The sequence below is a fragment of the Meleagris gallopavo genome, chromosome 7, assembly GCF_905368555.1.
Source record: "Meleagris gallopavo chromosome 7, MGAL_WU_HG_1.1, whole genome shotgun sequence".
Lineage (NCBI taxonomy): Eukaryota > Metazoa > Chordata > Aves > Galliformes > Phasianidae > Meleagris > Meleagris gallopavo.
In genome coordinates this window covers 35309115-35333806 of record NC_139410.1, presented here as the reverse complement: position 1 = coordinate 35333806, position 24692 = coordinate 35309115, and the positions used below count along the sequence as shown (strand labels likewise).

Sequence of the window (24692 nt, the reverse complement as noted above, 5' to 3'; positions counted from 1 at the left end):
GGCCTTGTTTGCACCATGCTAACAGCTGTGATACTGACAGAAATTCAAAGCCTAATGAGATATCATCTAGAACATCTAGTTATTTCTTTCTTCTTTGTGGTTTCACACTCAGGAGAGAGAGAAGCAAAGCTGCATAAAGCAAGACAAAAAGTGACGACTCCTAATTTAAATAAGCTATTCAGATACTTCAAACAGGGCTGTAAGATCAAGCTCACAAGAATAGTAGCAAAAGTTTGGTCTACTCATCTCACTCCTTCATTGTAGCAAGTAAATAAATAAAAATAAGTCCTGGAGCAAAATCCAAGAGAAGGATTGTCAAGGCCTGCACCCGTTCTGAAGTGCATTGCAGCATCCCACCACTCACACAGCACTGCTGCCCATAGGAGAGGCTGCAGTGAGCAGACACAACCCCCTTCCCTTGAAGGAAAACATGGCATCCCAGTAAGTCAGATGCTCATCTGTCACCTTTATGGCTGTTATTAATGAATTCTGGGCTTGTGCATACAACCAGGTATGAGCTACCTCCCTCCAAATAATAATTAAAGAGCAATAGCTCAGGAAAGATACGTTAACATATCAATATTAATCAAGATGTAATGGAAACCCCAATGCTAGCTGCTAGGCAAGCAAAAGCCAGCAGATTGCACCTGCTGCTGCTGGAGCTGGTCCCATCAGCATGGAGGAGCTCCATGGTGGCACGACGGCACGCTGATGAGTCTGCCACAAAGCAGCCCTCAAACAAGTCTGCACACAGAACATCATGCCGTGTTGGTCGACAGCAGCAGCAGTTATTCTGAGAAATTCACCTTACAAATGAAGCAAAAAACACTGAGGGTAGAGCAGCGAATGCATGATTTATGGCAGCAGGAAAAGCAATCTTCCACAAGGTAACACTAAGCTGGCAGTAACTGAATGGAATAAAGGCAAAAGGACTTGCATTTATTTTTTAAAGCATTCCTGACCTCCTTGGCTGGCAGTCCAGTGTTTCAGAGGGTCTTATAACGTCCAATCATTACAGATATACAGCTTCCCTGTTTCAGGGTCTTGTGAACTGCTTTCATCAACAGGCTTTGTGTTGAAAAAGGAAGCGTCTGCTAGCTACCTGGATTTATCTACACGTATCTTCAGAGCAAGATTCTTCTTTGTGGTTGTCCCACAAACAGTTCCATGTTCATTCAACACCTGCCTCTCTGTTCTGCTCACGAGGAGCTGTGGGTTACCACGAGGAGCAGTGGTGCCACGAGGTCCCCTTTCAGCCTCCTTTGCTCTGTGCTGAACAAACCAAGGGACCTCAGCCACTCCTCACGTCCTGTCCTCTGGGCCCTTCCCCATCTCCGCAGCTCTCCTCTGGATGCTCTCCAATAGCTGTATGTCCTTCTACTGCAGTGCCCAAAGCCCTGCCAGCTGCCAGCCCCAGCAGCCCCACCGCAGCCCAAGTGATTCCTCTCCCAAATCCCATTTATTTACCTACCTGTGCTGGACTTAACTGCTTTCAGGACAGCTGTCACTTGAAGCAACACGTGCATCTGCAGATAGGGATCTATGGCCGTGCTCCTGCAGATGGTCACCCCACATCACAGGGCAGCACCCATCACTGTTCCCTTCCAATTGTGGAATGCTGTTCTACAGCAAAAACACTTCTAACGACCTATTTAATTATTGCAATAAGACCTGCTAGATTTGGCACTGTTTTAAAAACGCACGTGCTCTCTTAACAAACACTGATTTCCACTTCTCACAGACACAATATGACACAGGTCTATCAAGTTAGGCCTTCTGAATGTTGTAAGTGTATCCATCAGTTCTAGACTTAACCCCCATAATTGAGAAAAATAATTAAGTTATGAATAAAACAAACCCTTACCTGTGATTCTTCATATTAAGGTCAGTGACTGTTCATCTAACTGACTGCCTTATAGTAAAGGATATTTTCCAAAGCAAACCATGCTTAACAAAGGAGTAAGCAAGCAAAGAGACAGAAAACCATCCATCTCCTTGGGGAGAAGAGCTGTGCATGCACTGACTGAAGCAGTGAGCAGTGTAAGTGCACTGCTGCAGATGCCTAATGACAAACCACACATGCAAAAGGGGAAGAGTTCCTATTTCTGTAACACATCTGTTGGAAAGCACCAGCAAGTGCTAACGCTGTGGGCAGGGTTATACATCAGGCTTGCTGACTGCTCCTCAGCAAGAGGTGATGCAACAGTGTACCAGGATTCCATAAGCAACACCTGGAGCCTGAAAACAACCATGAGTCAAAAGCCTCATCTCTAATTACAGACAAGGAGAAAGGAAATCAGTTTGGGGCTGTGTTACAGCTTTTTTTAACTAGCTTAAAAAAACAACAACAACAACAAAAAAAACCAACCTGCAGACATTCAATACTGCAGATATTTCTGTCTCACTTGCATCAAATGTGTAACATCCTTCTCTTGTCAGAAGAAACTGTCCAAGGGTGAAGAAAGGACCTCATGACTGTTTTCATAATGATAACATATCCCACCACTGCTTACTTAATCAGTAACTTCCCATCTCCATACGCAGCCAACCGAGCAGCCTATGCAGTAAGCAACAAGTCAAATGATGCCAAAAGAGTTTACACCTTAAGATGCACAGAAAAAAAAACAACGAAGAAACATAACATAAATAATCTGAGCTTAAGCTGGAGAGTCTTCCAACAGTTAAAGAGGCAGAAAATTTAAACTTGCACTTAACCACGAGCACAAGCTGGCTTTCCAAACCCAGAGCAGCCTTCACTCTGCCTCCTTTACAACTTAGAAGAACTTTCACTCTTCTTAATGAGAAAGCACAGAGTGCACACCCACATGTTCTGCTCCATTCCCTGGTGCTGAGCAGCAGTGTGGTATCTGCCTGCAGACACAGCCAATGGTTCTTTGCACACACACACAGCTGATCACTCTTCAAGAAACTCCACCCTGTATGCACACGTCTTAATTGAAGTGCATTTTTAATTGCTGAAATAGATGAAGGGGAATCAAAGGTGCTGTCTAGACAGACAGGTTGACAGCATGTATGTAAGGCACTGGTGCTGATCAACACAGCACTGCACCCTTGATAAGAGCAAACTACACAGTAAGACGTAACTCACAGGCACGTTCCTTTCTCTTAGAGAGCTGATAAAAGAAAAAATGCCTAAAATTATATAAAAACTAATTTGCCATTAGCAATGCATGCTAACAACAGACTTTTGTGCATCTTAAAAGTCTATGGTTTACAATGAAAGCTTTATTTCCTGAAAGATGTTCCTGGAAGAGAACACAGAGCAGTTCCAAACACAGAGCTACAAACATAGGATGGCTTTTCATTTAAATACAAGTACTGAGAAAGAAAAACAATCAAATAATTGGATCCAATTAAATTAAAGCACTACCTTAGCTAATGTCTTCCAGCCTGCTCCTTGTTTCAGTGGAAAACCAGAACTGTAAAATGGAACAGGTTGCCCAAGGAGGCTGTGGATGCCCCATCCCTGCAGGCATTCAAGGCCAGGCTGGATGTGGCTCTGGGCAGCCTGGGCTGCTGGTTGGTGACCTGCACACAGCAGGGGGTTGGAACTGGGTGAGCATTGAGGTCCTTTGCAACCCAGGCCATTCTGTGATTCTGTGATATAATTAAATTATGCAGCTTTTCTTTTGTCAGTTTCCCAGCTGAACCACATGAATTTTTGAGAAGAATCTCTTATTTGCCTGACAAGATTCACCTCCTCACAAATCCTGCCACATATTAATTGTTCTTATGTAACCTGCGCTCAACCTGCACCACAGAACTGGGAAATCCATTACACTAAGCAAGGGTGAGGATGAACGCACCCACATGAGGAACAAAGCATTTCTAATACTCACTTAAATTTGGCTCCCTCTCCCTCTGTAGGAAGAGCAAAACCGAGGCAGGAATTGCCTTATTTTCCATCTATAATAGTTTGAGAGCAGTTTACTGCTGAAAACTTCCAGCAAGGGTACAGGCTGATGTAATTGTGCCCTCCTTCATTAATTTTCCTTTCTATTGCAACATGCCAGCTGTTCCACTAATGCCATTAATTCCAATCAATGCGGCAATTAAGGAAGCCGAGGCAGGTGATGAGGCAGGAGTGCACTGAGGCAGCTGGTGCAGGCAGGATGGTGAAAGAAACCACGGAGAGGTGGCACCAGATGGAGGGAACTGAAAACACCACTGCACAGAGCTCCATCTCCCACAGCCATAACGCTCCTGGGGAGGAAAACCTTCATGTCTTAACCTTAATTCCTTTCAAGAAGAGCAAAGAGAAAAACGTGAAGATGATGTGAGCCACAAAACCTTTCTCACTTTGATACCAGATCATGTTTTTTTGTGTTGTTTTTTTTTTTTTTTTTAGTTTTTCTATATTGATGATAAAACACCTTCCAATACTCTACTGAAACAAGCTAAGCTTGAAATTATGCCCTTTATTTGACCTGTTTTCTATTTTGAAATGCAATCAGGGTTGCTATTTTGGAAGAGAGTAATGTGGATCACCTGCTCCTGAGGCTGAAGGAAAGCACCCAACCGCCTCCTACATCACTCATCTGGAGGTCTACTTTCTCTTCCTTGTTTTATATCCTACCAGGGAAACAGCATCCACGCACCACTGAGTGCCTGTGGTTTCATTAAACAGCTCAACGTTAGCTCCAGCACGCTCAAAGACAGGCGTTTGTCTACATCTTGGGAAGAAAAAATCATTCATTAGGGGACTCAACTGGAGGTTGGTGGCCCTGCCTGTGGCGGGGGGGTTGGAGCTTCATGATCCTTGAGGTCCCTTCTGACCTGGGCCATTCTGTGATTCTTAGGGGACCAGATGGTGCTACCTGGATCTCATTAACATTAGACAGGCAAACAATGTTGGATTAAGCTAATTTAAGTTTACCTATCAGTGGTTGATAAAGCCTTCCTCCAGCTGCTGGAGAGGAAAAAGCACTTCCAGAGGGCACCCAGTTCTCTCCAGCAGCTCTGCATTGGGCAGTAGACCCTCTCTGATTTATTACAGCCCTTACATGAGGCAGCGCTGAGCTGCAGGTTAGTTTGTGCCACCTTCCAAGGATGCTGCCCCCACGAGCATCGCTGCCTGCCCCACAGCAAGGGCCCAGACCCACGGCAGCAGTCTTCTGGGTGCGATCAGCTCAGCAACCCAGCAGTCTGCCAGCCAGGTACAAATTGAGAGCAATTCTTCATCCTGAACACAATCTCACTTAGTGAGAATGGAGCAGCTGCTGAGAAGTACCAAGGAGATACCCTCATCAATTGGTTCTGCTTCCAATAAACTCATCACAACAACAATTGGAGCAAGAGGGAAGAGCTGTCATGAGAGGTGGGGACCTCTGTGGGGTCAGGTCGTTGTGCCTCTTCCTTCCTCAGCCGAGCAGTAACACACACATTATCCCTCCTTATGTGCTTATCTCCCACTTAGAGGCTTTCTGCCCGTCAGGCTGCAATCCCAGGGATTAGCAGCAGGCACTTAGCTCCTGTCCTCACTGCTGCCCATGTCAGAAACACAGAGCTGCTGGGGCTCGAGCTGCAAAAATAGCATTTTCTATTCCCTTATCACCAGTCGGGGCTGTAGAATGTAGAAAGAACCACAGCAGGGCTTGGGCCTTCAGTTGGTACAAGACTGCCAGCTCTACAGAACAGTCATTGATGTGTTACTTATTTTGTCAGATTTTTCGCTTGTTGGTTCATAGAATCATTTCCAGCTGGAAAAGACCTCCAAGGCCACCAAGTCCAACCATGTGCCCAATGCACCACTAAGAGCCACTGCCCACTGCACCAACACCTGCCATGGAACTGCATGAACATACATCAGATCACACAGATCAGATTTAAAAATAAAAATGAGTCTCTTATGAGAGGCAGTGAGATGACAAAGTCCAAACACTAAGCAGAGCACTAACCTAATTTAGGAAAAAAAAAATACATATATGAAGAATAGGCTAAAAAGTCTGAAAATTGCAGTGACAAAAATTAATTTGGAAAGATAGCAAAAGGACAGGAAGTGTGCTGTCAACAAAATCTTGTAAAATGCAGAAATAGAAACCTAGCAGTCAAAGATGATCACATCTCAGACAAAATGAACCCAAAAGCAGACTCACAGCCAAGCAAACAGCGTGCGTCTGAGCACACGTGGGGGTGAGCAGGAAAAAAAGAAGTAATTTCTATGCAAACTCACTTTAATTATGTTTTAAACGTGTACCTCTAAAACTGAGTAAAACCTATTTCCAGCACAGCACGAAGCCTGCAGGAAAACAGACAGCATGCGTTTAGAGGGGACATAAATATGTTTATTCTTCTGGAGAGGTTCTGTGGGGGTGTGACATCTTGTGCGTGTTTCAGCAGCTTTGTACGGCTGCAACAGATGAGACAACTGTAAATTTGGTGAAGCATTAGCTAAATTAATGGATGTGTTAGTATCATCATTATGGTAGCACACAGTGCAGGGTCTAAAGATTAAAAGACTTCAAACAAATTCTAAAGCAACAGCTCCACAGACTGCAGTAACAGGTAGCAAACACAAAAGCAGGAGAGTAATTACTTGTGCTCCCTGAACAGAGCCCATTTAGGAGCACACATTTTCAGCACAAGCAGCGCTGACTGAAGCTGTGACATCCAGGGGAATTTCTCATAAAGAGAGACAGCAAAGTCAAGCACACAAAGCCTCGAGCTCTTCCTGCGGTGCGAAGGAGCTGTGCAGGCTGACTGCAGAATAATTCAGAACAAGGAAGAGAATAACAGCAAGCTTTAAAAGGAAACTAAAATTAATTTTGATACTGTTTAATAAATGGGTTAATATGTCTCGCCTCTTAAGAGCCAGCAACATTTCCAAGCACTAATAAGGCTCACACTGCTCCTGTCCCAGTGACATCCCATCACTGCCATTCACCAGCTGGCACAGACGAGGCAGCCATAAATCCAGCCCTGCCTGCACCACAGGCAGCAGCCATGCTTGAGCAGGGCTAAAGCTATCCTGAATGTGATGCTTCCATGGCAGGAAACTGGAGAAAAAATTAGGAATAATCCTACTGAAACACACCCGACTGTCTCTCATGTTTGTTCATTATTCCCAAGCTGATGAGGCAGGCAAATCCTTACTTCTTTCCCTTTTCTTTATTTCCCATTAGTTTCACAGCTCTCGAACTACTTACACCAATACTTGCAAACATACAGAGCTGTTCTCATTGCTGTGAACACCTCAACCCCAGAAGTTAATTCTGAAGATTATGTATGTGGAGAAGGATAGCACTGAGCCCAGAAAAATACACCTTCTCAAAATGATTTTGGTGCCAATGCGGGAAATAACTTCAGAATGTACACTTAGGGCAATGAGGGCCTGGCAGTGCTGCCCAGAGCTCTGGGTGCTCCATCCTAGAGGTGCCCAAGGCTGTGAGTGGATTCTGGGCAGCCTGAGCTGGGGGGCAGCCAGCCCACAGCAAGGCACTGGAACTCACTGATTCTTGAGGTCCCTTCCAACATAAGCCATTCTATGAAGAACTTGACCTAAGGAAGGAAGGCTCTCCCAGAACAGATGCACGGCACCCACCTGTCCCCTCCTTCCCACACCCAGCCACACTCCTGCTCTCCCCACCTGCCGTGAGCACAGATGCCCAGCAGCAACCAGACACCGTGTGTGGCCGACAGCAGTCTGCACTAATGTGGAATTAATGATGAGCTTACCAGTGGGCAATTCCCAGAGGTTCTTAGGTAAATCCCATTAGCTGCCTCTCAGTCTGCTGGACAACACACAAGTTTTGTTTACAACGCAGCGTTTTCAAGAGAGCAAACACTGTGTTCTCCATGACCACAGCTCCAACCCAGTAGTTTTGTGCATAACCTGGTATACCCTCAGGTGAGGCTTGTAACCTGCTGCTAAGCCACTTGAACGATCCACTGAGCAGGTTCTGCCATTACTGGGGACTCTCATCCACAAGTTCACTGCTTCCAAACGCTCAATGGACGGAGAGCCTCCTTTGAGATTTTCTCCCTTCTTAGCAGAGGGCTTTGGAGCATCATGCACCTGCACGAAGAATGACTTCTGATGCCTGAATCAATACCAGCCAACTGAGATTACAGCCAAGCAAATCCCATGAACGTCCCTCAGAGGTAGAGGTCACAATGCAGGAGGCCTGGGAATAAAGTCAGAGTCATTATGTGGGTCAGCTTGCCTCATTCCCACACCAGCAGCCTCCCTAATCTGCTGCTAGCAGCTTTAGGCCATTTGAAATATTAACACTTCTTACCTCCACAAATATTGACCATCATGCTGAACTGTAAAGATTTCCTTTTCATTTTCTCCCTTCACTCCAACTAAAATTTCACCTTTGGTTACAAGAGTTTCAACTCCTAGCAAGCAATCACAGGAAATCCTAAATGTCATCATCACAAGCATTCCAAAGCTTGGAGTGTGCCCACAGGAGACTGGGCAGGGTAGAACAACATAAAGCATGTAGATCTGGTACTAACTTATAATTTCTGCTGTAACTGCAAGGATTTCATGGAATCCAGCCTGGATATCAATTCCACCCTAAATTATAGAAACCTCAAAGCAAAAGGTATTTTTAATTAAAAATGCCTGCACAGGCCTTTGCAAGCTAAAATTAAGGCTTACAATGGCACCATTATCTACAGACTGTTTCAAGAACTGGCTTTAACTGTACCCACTGTGATAGTTTAGGAAAGTTCTTTTTCTTCTTTTTCCATGCTTACAGGATAACAATTCTGACCATAAAAGCAGCAGGAATCTGAAAATACAGAGATGGGAGCTCCAAACTGCCACTGAATGCCCAACACTTTCCCTTGTTGGAGGTCTCCTCGGTACAGTAATCGACATTAGCAATTACACTTCCATTCTGGCAGCATGTTTTAATTATACTTTATCATATTGCAAGAGAAACAGACTATTACAGGCTGTTTTGTTGATTTTTTCTTTAATATATAAAAAAGAACCAGCTATCTCTTAATTGTTTGATAACAACACCTGAAACAGAATCATAAAGTCCTGAATGCATCATTATTTTCTCATCATTCTATTTTCATGCACAGTTAACCTATAACCATTCCCCCCACCTGCAGCCCCAGAAGGGCTCACCCAGAGCAGATGAGAGCAGCAAAGCCGACTATTTAATTCCTCTGAAAACCCAAAAACCAGGCAGGTTACCTTCCCTCGTGGTTCCAGATGTCTGCCTGGAGACACGAGAGGCATATGGCCTCAGATAAATGAATGACAAAGTTATGCATCTACAGCCAAAGTTCATTCCATAGTATTTACCTACAAGATTCATTTTCTACAGTACCAGAAAGGATAATGACTGAAATAATATATATTCATCACACTGAGTAATTTTAATACATTTAAATGATTTATTTATTCACTCCTTGTACCTTGGGCCACTGATGGTCAGTACACAAACCAAGGCTGGTTTAGTGGCTAAATTTGAGGTGCGTGACCTATTCATGGGGAAGCAGTTCTTTCCTCTCACTTTATTCTTCATGCTGCCATAAAATACACACCAGATGAACAACATTTCTGTGAAGCATGTGCCCTGTCTCATTTGTGACACCTGGCTCTTTTTCAAAGTAGTGTCAGAGCAACTTCTACACCTACAGAAAGTCACAAACAGTCCCATAAGAAAATCACTTCAAGCACAGCAGTTTAATTAAAGCTGGCTTTAAAGCTAGCAGTAAGAAGACAGTGCAAGAAATCTGCACCACAGAAACAGCAAAACATTTTTCTTGAATATTAGCACCTTTAAAACAAAGCAGCAAGGGATATACACAACAACTATGTGCACACAACTCTTTGCTGAGAGCGGTGAGGTGCTGGAACAGCTGCCCAGAGAGGCTGTGGATGCCCCGTCCATCCCTGGAGGTGTTCAAGGCCAGGTTGGATGGGGCCCTGGGCAGCCTGGGCTGCTATGAAATGTGGAGGTTGGTGGCCTTGCTTACAGCAAGGAGGGTTGGAGCTCCATGATCCTTGAGTTCCCTTCCAACCCAGGCCATTCTGTGATCCCGTGATCCTCCCATACCCACCAAGAGATGCTGATCTTCTTCTCTGCTCAGCAATAGATATGAAGGAACTGAGCTCTCTCTGCTCAGCATCCACACCAGAACCATCTAACAATCATTCTTAAAGCGAAATGATTCAAGTATTCATTATATTTAAATATAAATGCTCTTTCACACAGCGTATGTTCCCATTTTCCTTGTCTTGTCATGTCACATAAGGATTAAAGTACCTAACACGGAGGGCTAAGCAGAGACATAAATAATTACGACAGTAAATAGAGGATCCTTGAGGAAATCAAATGAAATGCTTAAAGGAAATATTTATCAGCGATACAAATCTTTAATCTTCAAAACAGCGACAGACCTTAGAGGAGACAAACCAGAAAGAAAACAAACAAGGCCCAACCAATACCTCTTCCTACCCCGCCTGGGCTCACTTCTGCACTTCTCCTCTAAGGAAACAACACCCATATCTTATTCTGAGGCACCCAAAGGCCTCGAACACGGCCCAGCATCACTGATGTGTCACGCAGACCTCATCCCACTGCAATGGGTCGGTCCTGGTGACAGAGGAGGTCACAATCCCAGGGACAGTTACACAAACACAACCATACATGTTGTCAAGCAGACAGCACCAAGCCATCCCACAGACCAGCACGCTGCCTATGTTAATGCTACGATACATTCAATCCAAAATCATCATTTCCACCCAGTAGAAGAATGAGGCAAATCGACGTTTTATGAAGTTTAAAACGGGGCAATTTCATGCAGTTAAATTTTAAGACTATCAAAAGTGGAACCAACTGCTGAACCCATCAGCAGTAAGGTCCCTATATGCTGTATTTAAACTTCCGAGTAGCAAGTAGGAGAAATTGCCATTACATAAAGCCTAAATCGAGGGAATTTAACGTGGTTAAATTATTCCTAAACCATGGAAGACTGACAAGTTCTTTTATTACAAAGCGCTCTTATCGCTTAATGGAGAAAGTCTTTTATGATTAAAGTTTTATTTGGTTTTCAGATACCAACATCACTCAAGCAATATTGCTCCTGCAATTCAAGGCACTCCGGAGTGCAGAATTATCTCCGTGCAGCAGCAAGGAACACACAGCTGAACTCACTGCACTAATCGCACAGCATACCACACTGCGGAGGTTGATACCACTGTGAGGATCATTTTGGTTTGGTTTTAGATGTTCTTTGTCACAGTCCCTCTGCACTTACACTGAGTGCAGTGATGCCGAGGTCCCAAGGCCAGAGCCTGGCGTTCCATCTGCCTCTGCAACAAAACTTGGACAAACACAGCTTTATCACTCTTGCCTTGCAGATGTGGGAATGTGAAGTTACCAAGAACATGGCAGCTCTAGCTTCGAGGCTTCGTGACTGGACAATGTCCTCTACTAACCCTCCACTAAACAAAGCCAAGACTGGCCAAGGCACTGGGCACAAGACACAGGCACACGTTTACATACAACCACCTTTAAGAGCTAATGAGAAATGGGCACTCAAGATAGGTTTTCAACTCTTTGATAACAGCAGGACAAGGGGAAATGGTTTTATGTTGAAGGAGGGAAGATTTAGGTTGGGTATCAGGGGGAAGTTCTTTGCTATGAGAGCAATGAGGTGCTGGAACAGCTGCCCAGAGAGGCTGTGGATGCCCCGTCCATCCCTGGAGGTGTTCAAGGCCAGGTTGGATGGGGTCCTGGGCAGCCTGGGCTGGAATTAAACGGGGAGGCTGGTGGTCCTGCATGCAGTGGGGGGTTGGAGCTCCATGATCCTTGAGGTCCCTTCCAACCCAACCATTCTGTGATTCTGTTTTTAACCACATCATCACTGAGCAGTGCCAAAGTGTTAAAAATTGCTTTTTATAGAGCCTATACCAAGCATCAGTGCACTTTTACAGACAGACAGCTTCTTTACAAAATAAACACCCTTTAACTAAAAAATAGCTTATTTGTACTTGAAAATATTTCATAACTCAACACAGCAAACGTAACCCTTCCGCACAGTATCGGTGTGCTGCTGACCACTGTACTTTCAGAACATAATTTGACAAAGCACTGCTTAAATTACCACAAAATACCATTTTCCACATATTTTTTTCTTGGACTGCAGCACTGTGAGACACAAAGCATACAAACAGGCATTCTGCATATAAAAATGCTTTCCAGCTGCTTAGATTTGAAATTATCTTAACATTTAAGAGCAAGCTGTGCAAAGCACAATAATGGGTATTATAATAAACCACACCAGATTCTCCAGGAGTGTGTAAACCCAGGAATCAGGCAGCACAGGGACAGCATCATACCCATCCCTGTTCCCACGGAGGAGAGGAGGAAAGCACTGCAGTGTGCACCTTCCTTGGCACAGAAATGCATGCAACACTCGAGTTTAAGAAGGGCCAAAAGCCAATTAAGCGATCAGTGCTATACTTACTCCTACAAGCCTAGAAATAAGGCCTTACTGACCAAGTGATAATTGAATTCCAGTTCTTAATTTGTGCATTTAAGAAGCAGCCCCCTCTACCAAATGTTTATCGGAATTCCTCTTAAAAGGCCTGTTTGCCAGCCAAGTTTTTGTCATCTCAATAGCAACTGCTGTTTTCTCTCAATGAAAGGAAAGCAAGATTACATCTTGTGTGGTATCGGTGAAAGAAGCAACGGGGAATGGAGGGAGCGAAGACATCGAGGTGTACATTCACACTCCGTCCGCATGGCTTTGCAGAATGGCTCCTCAGGAAGCACACAGCACACATGCAGCTTTCCTCTCTCCCTTATCCCACCCCAAAGTTCCAATTTTTAAAGCACTGCTACAGGTTTTCTGCACGTAGAACAGCCATGGAGTGTGTAATTAATGATGATCCTCGGGAGGAAAGGGCTATTTCTGCCACAGCTAAGCCCCGGCACGGTGACAAACTATTAAGAGATTTAGGGGCTAAATGTTTCCAGGCTGCTTCCGACCTTAACAGAGCCCTGACAGGAGCTCTGCAGCATAATGCCAAAAGGAATCACTCATGGACCTCCAGAGATCATCAAGTCCAATTCCCAAAAGGAAGAAACTCCACATAATGTACACACAAGCATTAGTTATATGACCCCATCAACCATTTGAACAAAAATATATTTATGTGTTTGATTTTGCTGCTCAGCCTCAGAAAAGCTTGTAACAAGACAAAGGTGTAAGAAGTTACACCGGTTTGATGCAGAAATTCATACCATAGAATCATAGAGTGGCTTGGGTTGGAAAGGACCTCAAAGATCACCAAGCTCCAACCTCCACATTTAACACCAGCCCAGGTTGCCCAGGGCCCCATCCAACCTGCCTCGAACACCTCCAGGGATGGGGCATCCACAGCCTCTGCACTGCACTGTTATAACACCGCCACGTAACGTGGGAACTGGGAGGCACCCAGAGCTCTCATTAATCACAGGCCTTCCTACCCCAACAAGAAGGTGAACAGCACCTCTCTGTAGCTGGGATATCACAGAGGGCACAAAATACCCAATGGTATTCACTCACCTCGCTCATTTTTCTGCATGGTAAGAGCCTGGGGTTCTTGTTTTGGCTTCGTTTTCTTATTAATTGATTTTTAATACAGACTAGGCTCCCAAGGACAAGAAGGACGACATTGGAATAAATTCCACTCTGATTCTTCACTCTTTATTATGCAGATAAATGCACACTTCAGCTTGTCAGGTTTGGCAATCAAGGCTCCTGAGAACGTCTGCAGCTGAAAACTTTCATTACAGATAGAGAAGTACTCTGCACGACAGCTACAGAAAACAGTCTCCAGGAGCAGCCCTCAGATACACAAACAACCAGGGCTTCACACAGACATCATGATCTGTAATTGTTATTCAAGTCTCATACTGCACTACTACAGAGAAACATAATTGAGAAGCGTTTCTCAGTGATAACACCAATTAGTGTTTCTTGCAAAAGTTGCCCCCCAATTCCACATCACTGATACTTCACAAAGGGAAAAAAAAGCACAGTGGTAATCACAAGAACCACGGCTTAAAGCCAGTATTATAAAAACCTTTCTGTCCCTTTGCAAAACAGAAGAATTGCAGCACAGAGCCACCCAACCTGTTGTGCCACCTTCCAGTGCTCTATGACCTCTCCGCAGATCTCACTGCTCCAATGTCTTCTTGCACTTCATAACACCTACACAGAGCTCACTAGGATGGAAACCTGCTCTTCCGTGCTCAGCTACATTGTTATTTTCAGAACAAGTTAAGGATTGTTTAACAGTGGGTTAAAAGAGGCCGATGGCAAATCAAGCTTCATTTTTAAGCCTCAGCTCTTGCAACCGGGCTTGAGCACGCAGACTATGTTTGCAGAGCTTTCCTGAATCAATGAAGCTTCATTCAAGGCCTAAAGCATGGCATCAATAACAAAAAGGAGCCATAATTCATCGACAATATCCATTATTAAAGCAGATGCTGGAAGCACACAGCTTCCAAGAATCACTTATTACTTCCCACAAAACTAAGGGATGTGCAAGCAAGCGGGTCTAAAAGGTGACAGGTACTCCAAAAAAAAGGAAAGCTGCTGGCTGGAAAGAATTTCCAGTAATTTTATGAATCATCTGAACATAAAAAGGAAACCTAAAAACCCACCCATCAGCTGGAAATCACATCCTGCCATCGCCAAAGCAAAGCTGACCTACAACACCTCATCCTCCATCACTGCAGTGAGAAGCATCCTGCCATTGGGCCTCCACAGCCTGCTGGAAAATGTGGCTCCTCCGCAGCCTGCTTGCTCCGATCAGGGGGCACCAGATCTCTGAGGAAAGCTTTCTTCTCTTTGCTTCTTTCTATATGCTTGCAACCAGACAAAAGCATCTGCTGTGCTCTAGTTTTCCCCTCGATCTTTAGAAACTGATCTAGAAATTAGCCTACCGTCCCATCACAATACCCAAGTCAGCACTTCAAGTTTTATTTGTCAACAAATTTGTGGCAAGACTTGAGCGCAATGTACACATTCATCCCTCCAGCCATTAAATCTTTATGGCATGCTATTAAAAAATATCTGCTCCCATTGTGAATGCAGACAGCCCAATGCATACAGTAATTTGACAGATAAACACGTTACTATGGAAACTACCAAAATGAATGCCTTCTTTTCTAAACTTGGCCATAACCCCAAACTTTTCATATCGCAGCCCAATGTTTCATTCACTTGCTTTACATGATCACAACAGACCTTTTCTCTCTTGAAACACAAATACATTACAGGGTTGGAATAAATGAACCTTTCCTTTACACCGAGTTGTCCTCAAAATAGCAATTTAATAACTAGTACCAATTTTATGAAAGCCCTTTTGTACTACTTCAGAATACAGTTCATAATACAGGAACAGAAATCTGCATTAAAACATTAGACAAAAGTATTAAGGATTTGACACTACTTTATGGAAGTCTAAAGCATACGGCACACTACAAAAACATGAGTCATGTTGCAAAGACAAGCATTCAAAAATACAATTCCATCTCATCACTCTCGCTCATTTTAATTAAAATAATCACACTCCCTAACAATTACTATTTCAGTCAATGCACATGATCCCTGCTTTATTGCTTGGAGACTTTGACTTCCTCAAGTTCAACATGTATTTTTTTCCAAAAGCTTCTAAACAAGTATCTCCTAAGACAGCTTTTGTAACAGAAAATATTGTCTTTAATTAACAATTTTGATTCTGAAATTAAGAGATCCGAGTATTTTTCTGCAGGAAAGTATTTCTCCATTCCAAATCCACAGCACCTTTCTCTGTCCCCCAGACACATCCTAAGCTTTCAGTCCCCCCACAGCACACAACCCAAAGGGATGCTGGCCTTCACTTGGTCTCCCAGACACCGCTGTTGGAAGGATGGAGCTACAGGAACCAAAGCACGAGCCTCTCGAGTCCCTCAGAACTATTCCAATTAATGGAAAACAAAAATAAAGCTGAACTGATAAAGCTCCAGGCCACTGGACTACCTTGGCATAAACAGCATTTCCTTTGTTGGAAGCTCAGCGTGCTGAGCAAACTGACCTCCAGTCCACACATAAGCACTCCTGCTTTAAATACTAGAAGGATTATTTCTTCAGCCAGACCTGAAGGCACCCTGCCTTGCCTTTTGCAAGCCTTGCATGTTTCAGAAGAACCATCTGCTAGAAATATTAGATTAAATGCAATTAGTTCACAACATAAGATTTCATTTCCAACCTCTTCCCTTGGGCCAGCAACTTCTGCATTCATCTCTGTCATTTCACCCATTTAAAAAAAAACTACCAAAAAAACCCACAGAAGTTCAGAACCGAGCTGTCCTTATATCTTTTAAAAAGCATTTGAAACAGAACTGTCATCAATACTAACACTGTATTTCACAGACCGTTTTGCAAACTTGCCAACTTTCTCTTCCCCCCGGAGCCCTGGCTCGAGCAGCACACCTTGGCTCTGGATGCTCCAGATACATCAACAGCTGTGGTCCCTGCTCCTGCAGGAAGGAGTAGAGGGGAGCAGCCCTGCATGCAAGCCAAGAGATGCCCTCTGAGACCCCTCTCACTGGCTGCCTCAGTGTGCTTCAGTCCAGAGATAGGCCAGACCCAGCCCCCACTTCATGCGATGCTCTCCATAAAACTTACCTCTCTTACAGCTTTTCTGTAAGAGAAATCGAGATAAAACTTGAGCTTCCAGAGAAATCTCTGCTTTTGTGCAGCTTGCTACAAGACACGAGGTGCCTCTGAGGAAAGGAAGGACTGCAAACCTTTTCTGACTCTACTGACTGCTTTTGGAAGAGCATCCCCACACCCTGTCTGGTCCACGTCCTGGGAAGTTACTCCTCTGTCACCTTGAGATTTGTCAGGCATCCTGCAGTATCAGTATGGGGAAAGCAGCAAGAGCAGAACACAACCCTACAGATGAAGAGCCCATGGTAAAAGGATGCAGAATGCTGACATTTTCACAAAATTTCTGCATACGTCATTGATAAGCAGGGACTGCTAAATACTGACCAGTATTAATTTTCTTCTAGGGCAGAAAACAGGTATAAGAAATAAGCATATTTTTCTTCAATCGTGGTACAAAAATAGATACAAGTAAAGACGGCTTGACTGGAAGCCAGCTCTGTGTTAATTGGGATAACACTTGCACGTTGTTAAGCAATGTCACTACCCAGCACAGCTCACTGTTACAGCACCCAGCTTTTGTACTTGTCACTTGTATGCTTCAAGATGCAACACACATCAGAGGGGGACTTCTGACAGCTGTGTTCAGTCTGTGAACTGTCACCACTTACACTGTGCACCTACTGCAAAGTTGTCTTCATGAATCATTTACAGAGCAATAATTATGACTAAAAAGGCATGGAAAGCTTACTTTCCTCTTACTTACCTCTTACTTCTATGTACATTCTACACAAACAGAATCTTTCCTCTCTAATCGTAAGAATGACTTCAAATACTGGATTACCAAATAATAATTATTTTGGTTTTTTTCCTCTTCAATGCACCAGACATTTTATATTGCTTTTGCAGAAAAAAAAAATGCACAAGGCTCAGGCTTCAATATGGTAAAAGGTCAGACACTAAGATATCTGCAATTCTGAAACCAGCGAAATAAAACAGAGTACTTCAGATCTTGGTATTCTGTCTGTTTGAATTGTAAAAATAATTTAGGAAGCACAGAGAAAGGTATGAGAAAGATAATTTAAAAAATAATAATAAATCTGTGGCCACGAGAGATGGCTCAGACTTGGCACTCACCCCTCAGAGCAGGCAGCAGGGACCTCTCCTTCTTGTCATCACATTTATTACATTCACTGAAGTACAGAAGTAAGAAGACATCCACAAGCACCCACATGAGAGAAGTGGCCAGCACCACCTTGCAGTAAACAAATCTCCTCATCGCTTTGCTTCCTCTCCAGCTAAAGTGCTAAAGAAAGAACGCTGCTGCCGAGATGCACCAAACTCCCACAGCTAAAATCCAACATGGAAGCAAAGGCACGCATCCCACTGCGATTAAAAGAAGAAAAGGGCTCAATTAGCTAACAAATATAGTCTGAATTGAAAAAAGTGAACATCTCAACACTGTACTTCCACGTGAAGCATGCTGGCACTTTTCACGTTTCAGCCCAAGCCCTTTCCACCCTCGTCCATGAATACCAACTATTTAAATTTACAGATTTCATAGGTAGTCTCCACTGTGCTTTTATTTAGAAGCACACCATGTATACCTCAATCATTCTAATGGTATTCTAATACAATGTAATATATTTTAGTAAAGAACATGCAAAAGGTCAAAGCAGTGCTAACAGACAGTTCTAACCCGTACTGCAACCACTTCTTGACTCCAAGAAAAAACACACAGCAACTTTTTTGAACATTAGACATTAACACAAAGAAGTTTTCTTTTGCCTCAAATACTGTGTTTATAGTGCTGCTTTAAATATGTCCTGCAAGGACTAGAAGCAATTTACTTTTTTTCTTTTTTTTAATTAATCCTGAAGGAAAAAAATTGAGTACTGTCATAGAGCACCAAAGACACCTGCAAAAGAACACAGCAGTTACCCACCCACCTCTTTAGGCTCTTCCTTGCAACAATACATTTGAATCAGAGAATCACCAAGATTGGAAAAGACCCACAGGATCACCCAGTCCAACCATCCACTCATCACCACTAGTTCTCACTAATAGTTTTAAGTTCTTTCCTATGAGAGTGGTGAGTGCTGAACAGCTACCCAGAGAGGCTGTGGATGCCCCGTCCATCCCTGGAGGTGTTCAAGGCCAGGTTGGATGGGGCCCTGGGCAGCCTGGGCTGGTGTGAAATGTGGAGGTTGGTGGCCCTGCGTGTGGTGGGAGGTTGGAGCTTCGTGATCCTTGAGGTCCCTTCCAACCCAACCATTCTGTGATTCTGTGATAGTATCTAACCTAAACCTCCCCTGTCTCAGCACACAGCTGCCCCTCAGCAGCCTTCTGAAAAATTCACTTTAAAAGTGCTTGTAGCCATGGCTGTTCCATCCCAGCCTCCAGCTGAGCTCCGTGCCAGCAGCCAACACCTCCCAGGACCTGTCGGGTCCTACGTGCAAAGAGTCACACCTTCATCCCCCTCCATTTCTTTTATACAAAGTGCAAAAACTGGTAATAACTGCAGGGTTTGATTCCATTCACAGCATGGATGGTGCAAAAGGGAGTGTGAAGAAATCGAGCAGAACTAGTGCCAGATTGATGCAACTGGGTGTGTGCTTTATCCATGGGGTCTGAAATCATCAGTGTGCAGAAAGGCAAATGCAGCTGTGGTTGGCTCCTAATGCATGCATCTCTGCTACCAGCACCCCTGCTTTGTGCATCCATGCTTTGTGCATCCCAACGGGATGTGAGAAAGAACTTGAGTGCTATGAGGGAGCAGAGCCCTGGCACAGCTGCCCAGGGAGGTGGGGGAGCCTCTTTTGCCTGGGCACCGTGTGCAGCTGCTGTAGGGAACTGCTGTGGGGTTGGTCTGGAGGAGCTCCAGAGGTCCCTTCCAGCCCCCAGAGCTCTGGGATTGTCTGCTAGGCCAGATGACCACATGTGGACACCTCACTCGTACCGTTACACGCTGCGTTCCACGCCAGCACTGGGAGTTGTGCTTCAGCCACGTCCCCACGCACAGCCTTGGAGCCGAACCACAGGATGGCAGTCCCAGCACCTGCAAAACAAAACACAGGACAGGCCTTACTGCTCCACTGCCTTTCCTAGGATGGGAATAAGAAACTCACAGAGTATTTGCTACCAGGCTGAGCTGGCTGTGGGGTGGATGGAAAGGAATCAGTGCTGCCTGCTGCTGTCTCTGCGCAGCCTCCAGCTCCTAGGGGTGCCCCAAGTGTGCTGGGGCACAGTAGGAAGGGAAAGGGGACACAGCCAAGGGACTTTTAGGATTGGAAGTGGATGATCTTGGAGGTTCTTTCCAACCCAAGACATTCTGTGATTCTCAGAAAGAACATTCTCATAAATTGTGTCCTCATTTTAACCCACTTATCTTAGTTTCAACACATTTTATAAATAAACTTACGTTTAAGTTTCACTTCATTTGAACAAATGAGACGGAGGAGACAGAACAATTTAAATGAGCTTTTTAGAAATCTGCTTGAAGTGCTATTTTACTACATAATAATCAATAAAGCTCTTCATCTGCCATGTAAACACAGCCAGCAGCTCCTTTTCTCACCAGAGCGACGCAGGGCCAGTTGATTTAAAATTGTATGGGCTCTGGAACACTTGCTTCCAGTTAGCACAATTTATTTTCATGCTAGTCAACAGGAACGGTTTAGTGATAGGAAGAAAATTACAAAGAAAAAAAAAAACAACAGAAAAATGACATAGATCTTTATTAGGGAAAAAAACCAGAAGAACAAGCAGAGGCCTTCACCCCCCCACGCAGCCCATCACCACAGCAGCTGTCATTGGCTTCTGTAGCCTTGAGTAGCACAGTTATTTGCTCAGCACCAGCTGACACAAAAGCACGTCCTCCCTGAGCACTTCATCACACAGAGGAATTCTTTTCCTCATCAATTCTTGGTTTAATACAACCCAGTGAACCTCAGCAGTGTAGCAGTCGGAGGGATGAGTGGGAAAATCTCCTATTCCCAAACCTGTGCAGTTTCTAAACCGACTGTGCAGGAACCACCGCCTCTGTAACACTGTGGCCAGGAGCTATGCAGTTTGCAGGGGTTAAAATAAAGACAGCCAGACAAGCAATTACAAAGTCAATGGCAATTATAGTTTGGCTTTGCTTTTTTAATAATTAACATTTCAATTAAATACTCATCCCACTACTTTAAAAGAAAAATAAATAAATAAATAAATAAAAATCAGACCTGCTTTAGCACTTGAAGCCCAACTAATGCTGGGCCACCGAGTTCCTATGCAGCAATACACACCAGCTGCCAAGTGCCCTGGCCCCAAGCTCTCCCCATTACTCCGGCCCTAAATTGCTTCGATTTGGGATTTTACTAAAATCTGGAGTATCGAGGCTTTAGGGGAGGATGGGGAAGAGAAATATGCCAGGTCTCCCAGCTACCACTGCAAAGAACAAAGCTAATCTGAAACAGTAGGCAGCAGCAACAAAGCAGGGAAATCCCTGCCCCAAAACACTGCAGTTTCGCAGCGCTGGAAGCAATAAAGGCAGGGTTTTATAATAGAAAACAGGATGCAAATTTAGAATTCAGCTGCATTGCCAGGCTTTCCTAAAACTGCCACAGCAAAACGCAGCGCTAAGAGGATCTTACAAAGGTTATAAATTCAAGCTCTGTACAACTGGCAGAGTTAAAAGCTCACATCACCTTTATCTGGTACTGAAACAGTCCCCTGCAGAGCTTGCTTCCACCCAGCACTGGGGACATGAAGCACATGCTCAGCATTGCTCCCTGCAGCCCGCCTCAGTTCCTCAGGGACTCGACACCGTGGCATTCAGCACTCATCTGTCCAGTTGCCTAAAAAGCTTTTAATTTAATTTCATGCCATCTCTCTGAGATTGCAGACCAAAAGAATCGCCCTTTCATTAAAAATAATGGCAGCATCAATTGGGGTCAGGGCTCAGAGGAGCATCCAGCACCGGCAGCGCTCCTTGGTTATATCCACACAGCCCCGCCAGTGCACTGATCCCACCACAAACCACAGACCTCAGTGCCAGCATCTTCCTGCCAGCGCTGTTTGCAACACACCTGTTGATTATCCCAAGCCATGCTCCTCTCTGAAGCATCCATCCATTTCACAGCCCAGCGCTTTCCTCTCACTGCTTTTTGCTCTCAGCCTTTGTCAGCGTGGCTCAGCTGCGGATGCAAGACAGCAATTTCAGCAACATGGGAGTGAGGGTAAGAGCAAGGTACAGCAGCAGCACCTGGGACTGCAAGCAAAAACTGCATCCAGAAAAATGTATGGAGCTTTATCTCTGCATATTTCCAAATGGCCAGTGTCTGCAATCTGTGTGAGCACGCCCTCGATAGGCCCCTTAATCTACTGCCACTTTTAGAACTGAGTATGCGTTAAGTTTTCTAAGCCTTGGGCAAGACTCAAATAAACTCAGTACAGAAGATCCTCCAAAGAAAATCAGAAGTATCACCTAGAGCCCACTAAGCACCTTCACTGATTTAATAGGAAAAGCACCATGAGAGTCCTAGAGTGCACCTACATGCTAGGTGTACTCCTGGAACTGGGGCCACATCTTCCACAGAGACTATTCTCCAGCAGCATCACACAACAAGAAGAACACCTCCTATTCTTCTCCTACACCCCTCTGAACTATGAACACTGAGGGAAAAGCATGCTGTTAGGAGCTGGGGGGCAGAAAACTGCTTCCACTGACCTTCAGAGCTACGTTTCAATTATCACATGTAGACTGCAGATAACAGGTGCTTTAGGAAGAAGAGTAAGTGGATGGAATTGCATTACTGTTATGACTCCAGAGGTAATTTCCTGCCTTTTCATTATTCAACCAAGATATGCTGCCTTCTCCAGTGAATCTATCACACGGGCTGTGCTTTTGAGGCATGCAACTTCACCACCTCAGTCGGGGCTGCAACTCACCCTGCTTGACATCTCTGTATTTTCACAAGCCATCTCCACGCACAGCCTTCAGCTCTCCTCTTGCATTCCAGCACATTCGGGCTAGAGGCTAAGAACCAGAAACCTCAGGATGGCCGCAGATACCACTGTGATCCTGACCACAGGAGTACAGTATACAAAAAACCCAGCTCATTTACAACATTTAAGTACTGCTAAGAGAATGGTTTGGTGTTACTATTTTTGCCAATCTCTGCTGCAGAAGCAGAATGCAACACGGGCAGCACCGCACCGAATGGCAGCTGGCCAGCAGGAAGTGACAGAGTACATAAACACAACTGCACCCACGTGTGCCAGGGCCAGCACATCACAAAACGAGATCTCACAAACCAAAGCCCTTGTTTTGGTGCAGTATGTGCTACCCTGCGTTATAAATAAAAATCCATTAGAGTTGCTTCCAGAGAAATAATCATTAAAAAGCTGAGGAAGCAAACTTGCTTAGAAAACTACTAAGGATTGCAATCCTATTTTCTGTGACATATTAAATACGTTTAAAACACATTTTGCCTCCCAAGAGTTAACACTCGTTTAATCAAACCTAAATATATACTATTATCTCCAAAAAAATGCATGAATCATCACCAAATACCGCGAGCAGTTTATTAATTCATGTACAGTTTCCTGAAGAACTCAGAATGCTCAGACTGCCAATCTCAGGGATTAATACAGGAAGCTTTCACTTTCAATAAGAAAATCAGGTGTATCAGGTTAGAGCTACCCAGTGCTTTGTGTCTTAAGATTGAGTTGCTCCCCCTCTTTCCTTTCCTGAAATAGACAACTTGACATTTAAAAGTCAACCTATTCTTCATTTTAAAAAGCGGTTCCATGACTCTGAAATTAAAGTAGAAAAGGCTTATTAATTCACCTAATCAAACTTATTTGTTAGTCTATCCTCTATTTTCTGTTGCTTTGTTCAGACTAGAGGCAAGCAATATGCCTAGCACCAGCTTCTCCCAGAATCAATACCTCAATGCAGTGAACCTCCCAGGTTCCCAACATCCAGATAAGAAAAGCTTTTTGTGCTCAGAGCAAACTCGCTGTACACCGCTGAGCTTGCAAGTGATGGCAAAATGGTAAAGGATTCCTTTGCCTTTAGTCCACACCTTCACATTCTTGCACCAAGACGTGCTGTTTGCACAGATCTGTTGGCCCAAAGCGCTAAAACTGTAAACCCAATTAAAATGCTGACCTAAAGGAAGACAGGCACCAACTCAGCCAGGTGGTGCCTCCCCAAACCTGCACCCTCCCCAGCAGGAAACAGGCAGGGATCCCCCTGCAAGCTGCTGGAGCCTCCCTGCAGCTAATTAACAGAGAAACCTGACTGCATGTGCTGTGCTTTCAGATGGTGGGTGTTCTCCCACACAGACCACTGAAATTAAGAAGTAACAAGTACTCGAGTGGTACTGACAAACTGACAGATAGCACCCAGAACCAGTTTTCCAGCCCTTCAAAAGCTGATGAAATGGTACAACAAGCCAGGCAACAGCCAGGGGAAAAGCAAAGGGACGAGCACCCGAGGAATGGTACAAGCAGCACAACCATGTACCAAAGGATTTCCTCTGGCAATGCCAGCGCAGTGCCAGGCATCCCACAGAGATGTGGAACCAGCTGCGACAGCCTCCACCAATGTGCTCAACAGCAGCGTTCCTCTGACACCAAAACAAGGGCTGCTGAATGCAATCGGTTTTCTGCTAGGTGCTGTGCCCACGTGAAGCTGGGGAGCTCACTGAAAGGAACAACGGCAGCTGCATCACCTGGAAGCACGTAGTCTGCCCACCTAGTGAACTGAATGGCCTCTTCATTCATTTTCCTACATGCCAAAGAAACCCATTTCCAGTGCTGAGAAATCAGAGCTCTCTCACTGCCAATCGCACAAAACAAGCCCCTCAAAAAGCAATGTTTGTGAATACTGAAAAGGCCATTGCTGACAATCCAAATTTTTATTTCACATCATAGTCGCTCTAACTTAAAAGCGAACCACCAAGAGATAGTAGAATATACAGAAAGAAAGAGTATATAATCTCAGTGTTTTTGAAGAAAAATAGATCTGCCAGAAGACCACACGCCTCACTACACTGAACAAAAAC

The 24692-nt window shown here is 44.4% G+C and overlaps 1 protein-coding gene across 2 annotated transcripts in view; it reads right to left on the bottom strand.

Moving 5' to 3' along the window:
- Positions 1-24692, bottom strand: part of GALNT13 (polypeptide N-acetylgalactosaminyltransferase 13) — an 83236-nt gene that overhangs the window by 56448 nt on the left and 2096 nt on the right. The window contains exons 2-4 of one of the 2 annotated variants that reach the window (XM_085227995.1): positions 21708-21815; positions 19595-19693; positions 17773-18021 (exon numbers count right to left, since the gene is read on the bottom strand). In XM_085227995.1, coding sequence (XP_085084121.1) covers positions 17773-17914 — 142 coding nt within the window. In that variant the 5' untranslated portion in view covers positions 17915-18021; positions 19595-19693; positions 21708-21815. The remainder of the gene's footprint in view (positions 1-17772; positions 18022-19594; positions 19694-21707; positions 21816-24692) is intronic. The other variant, XM_085227996.1, reaches the window with a different exon arrangement.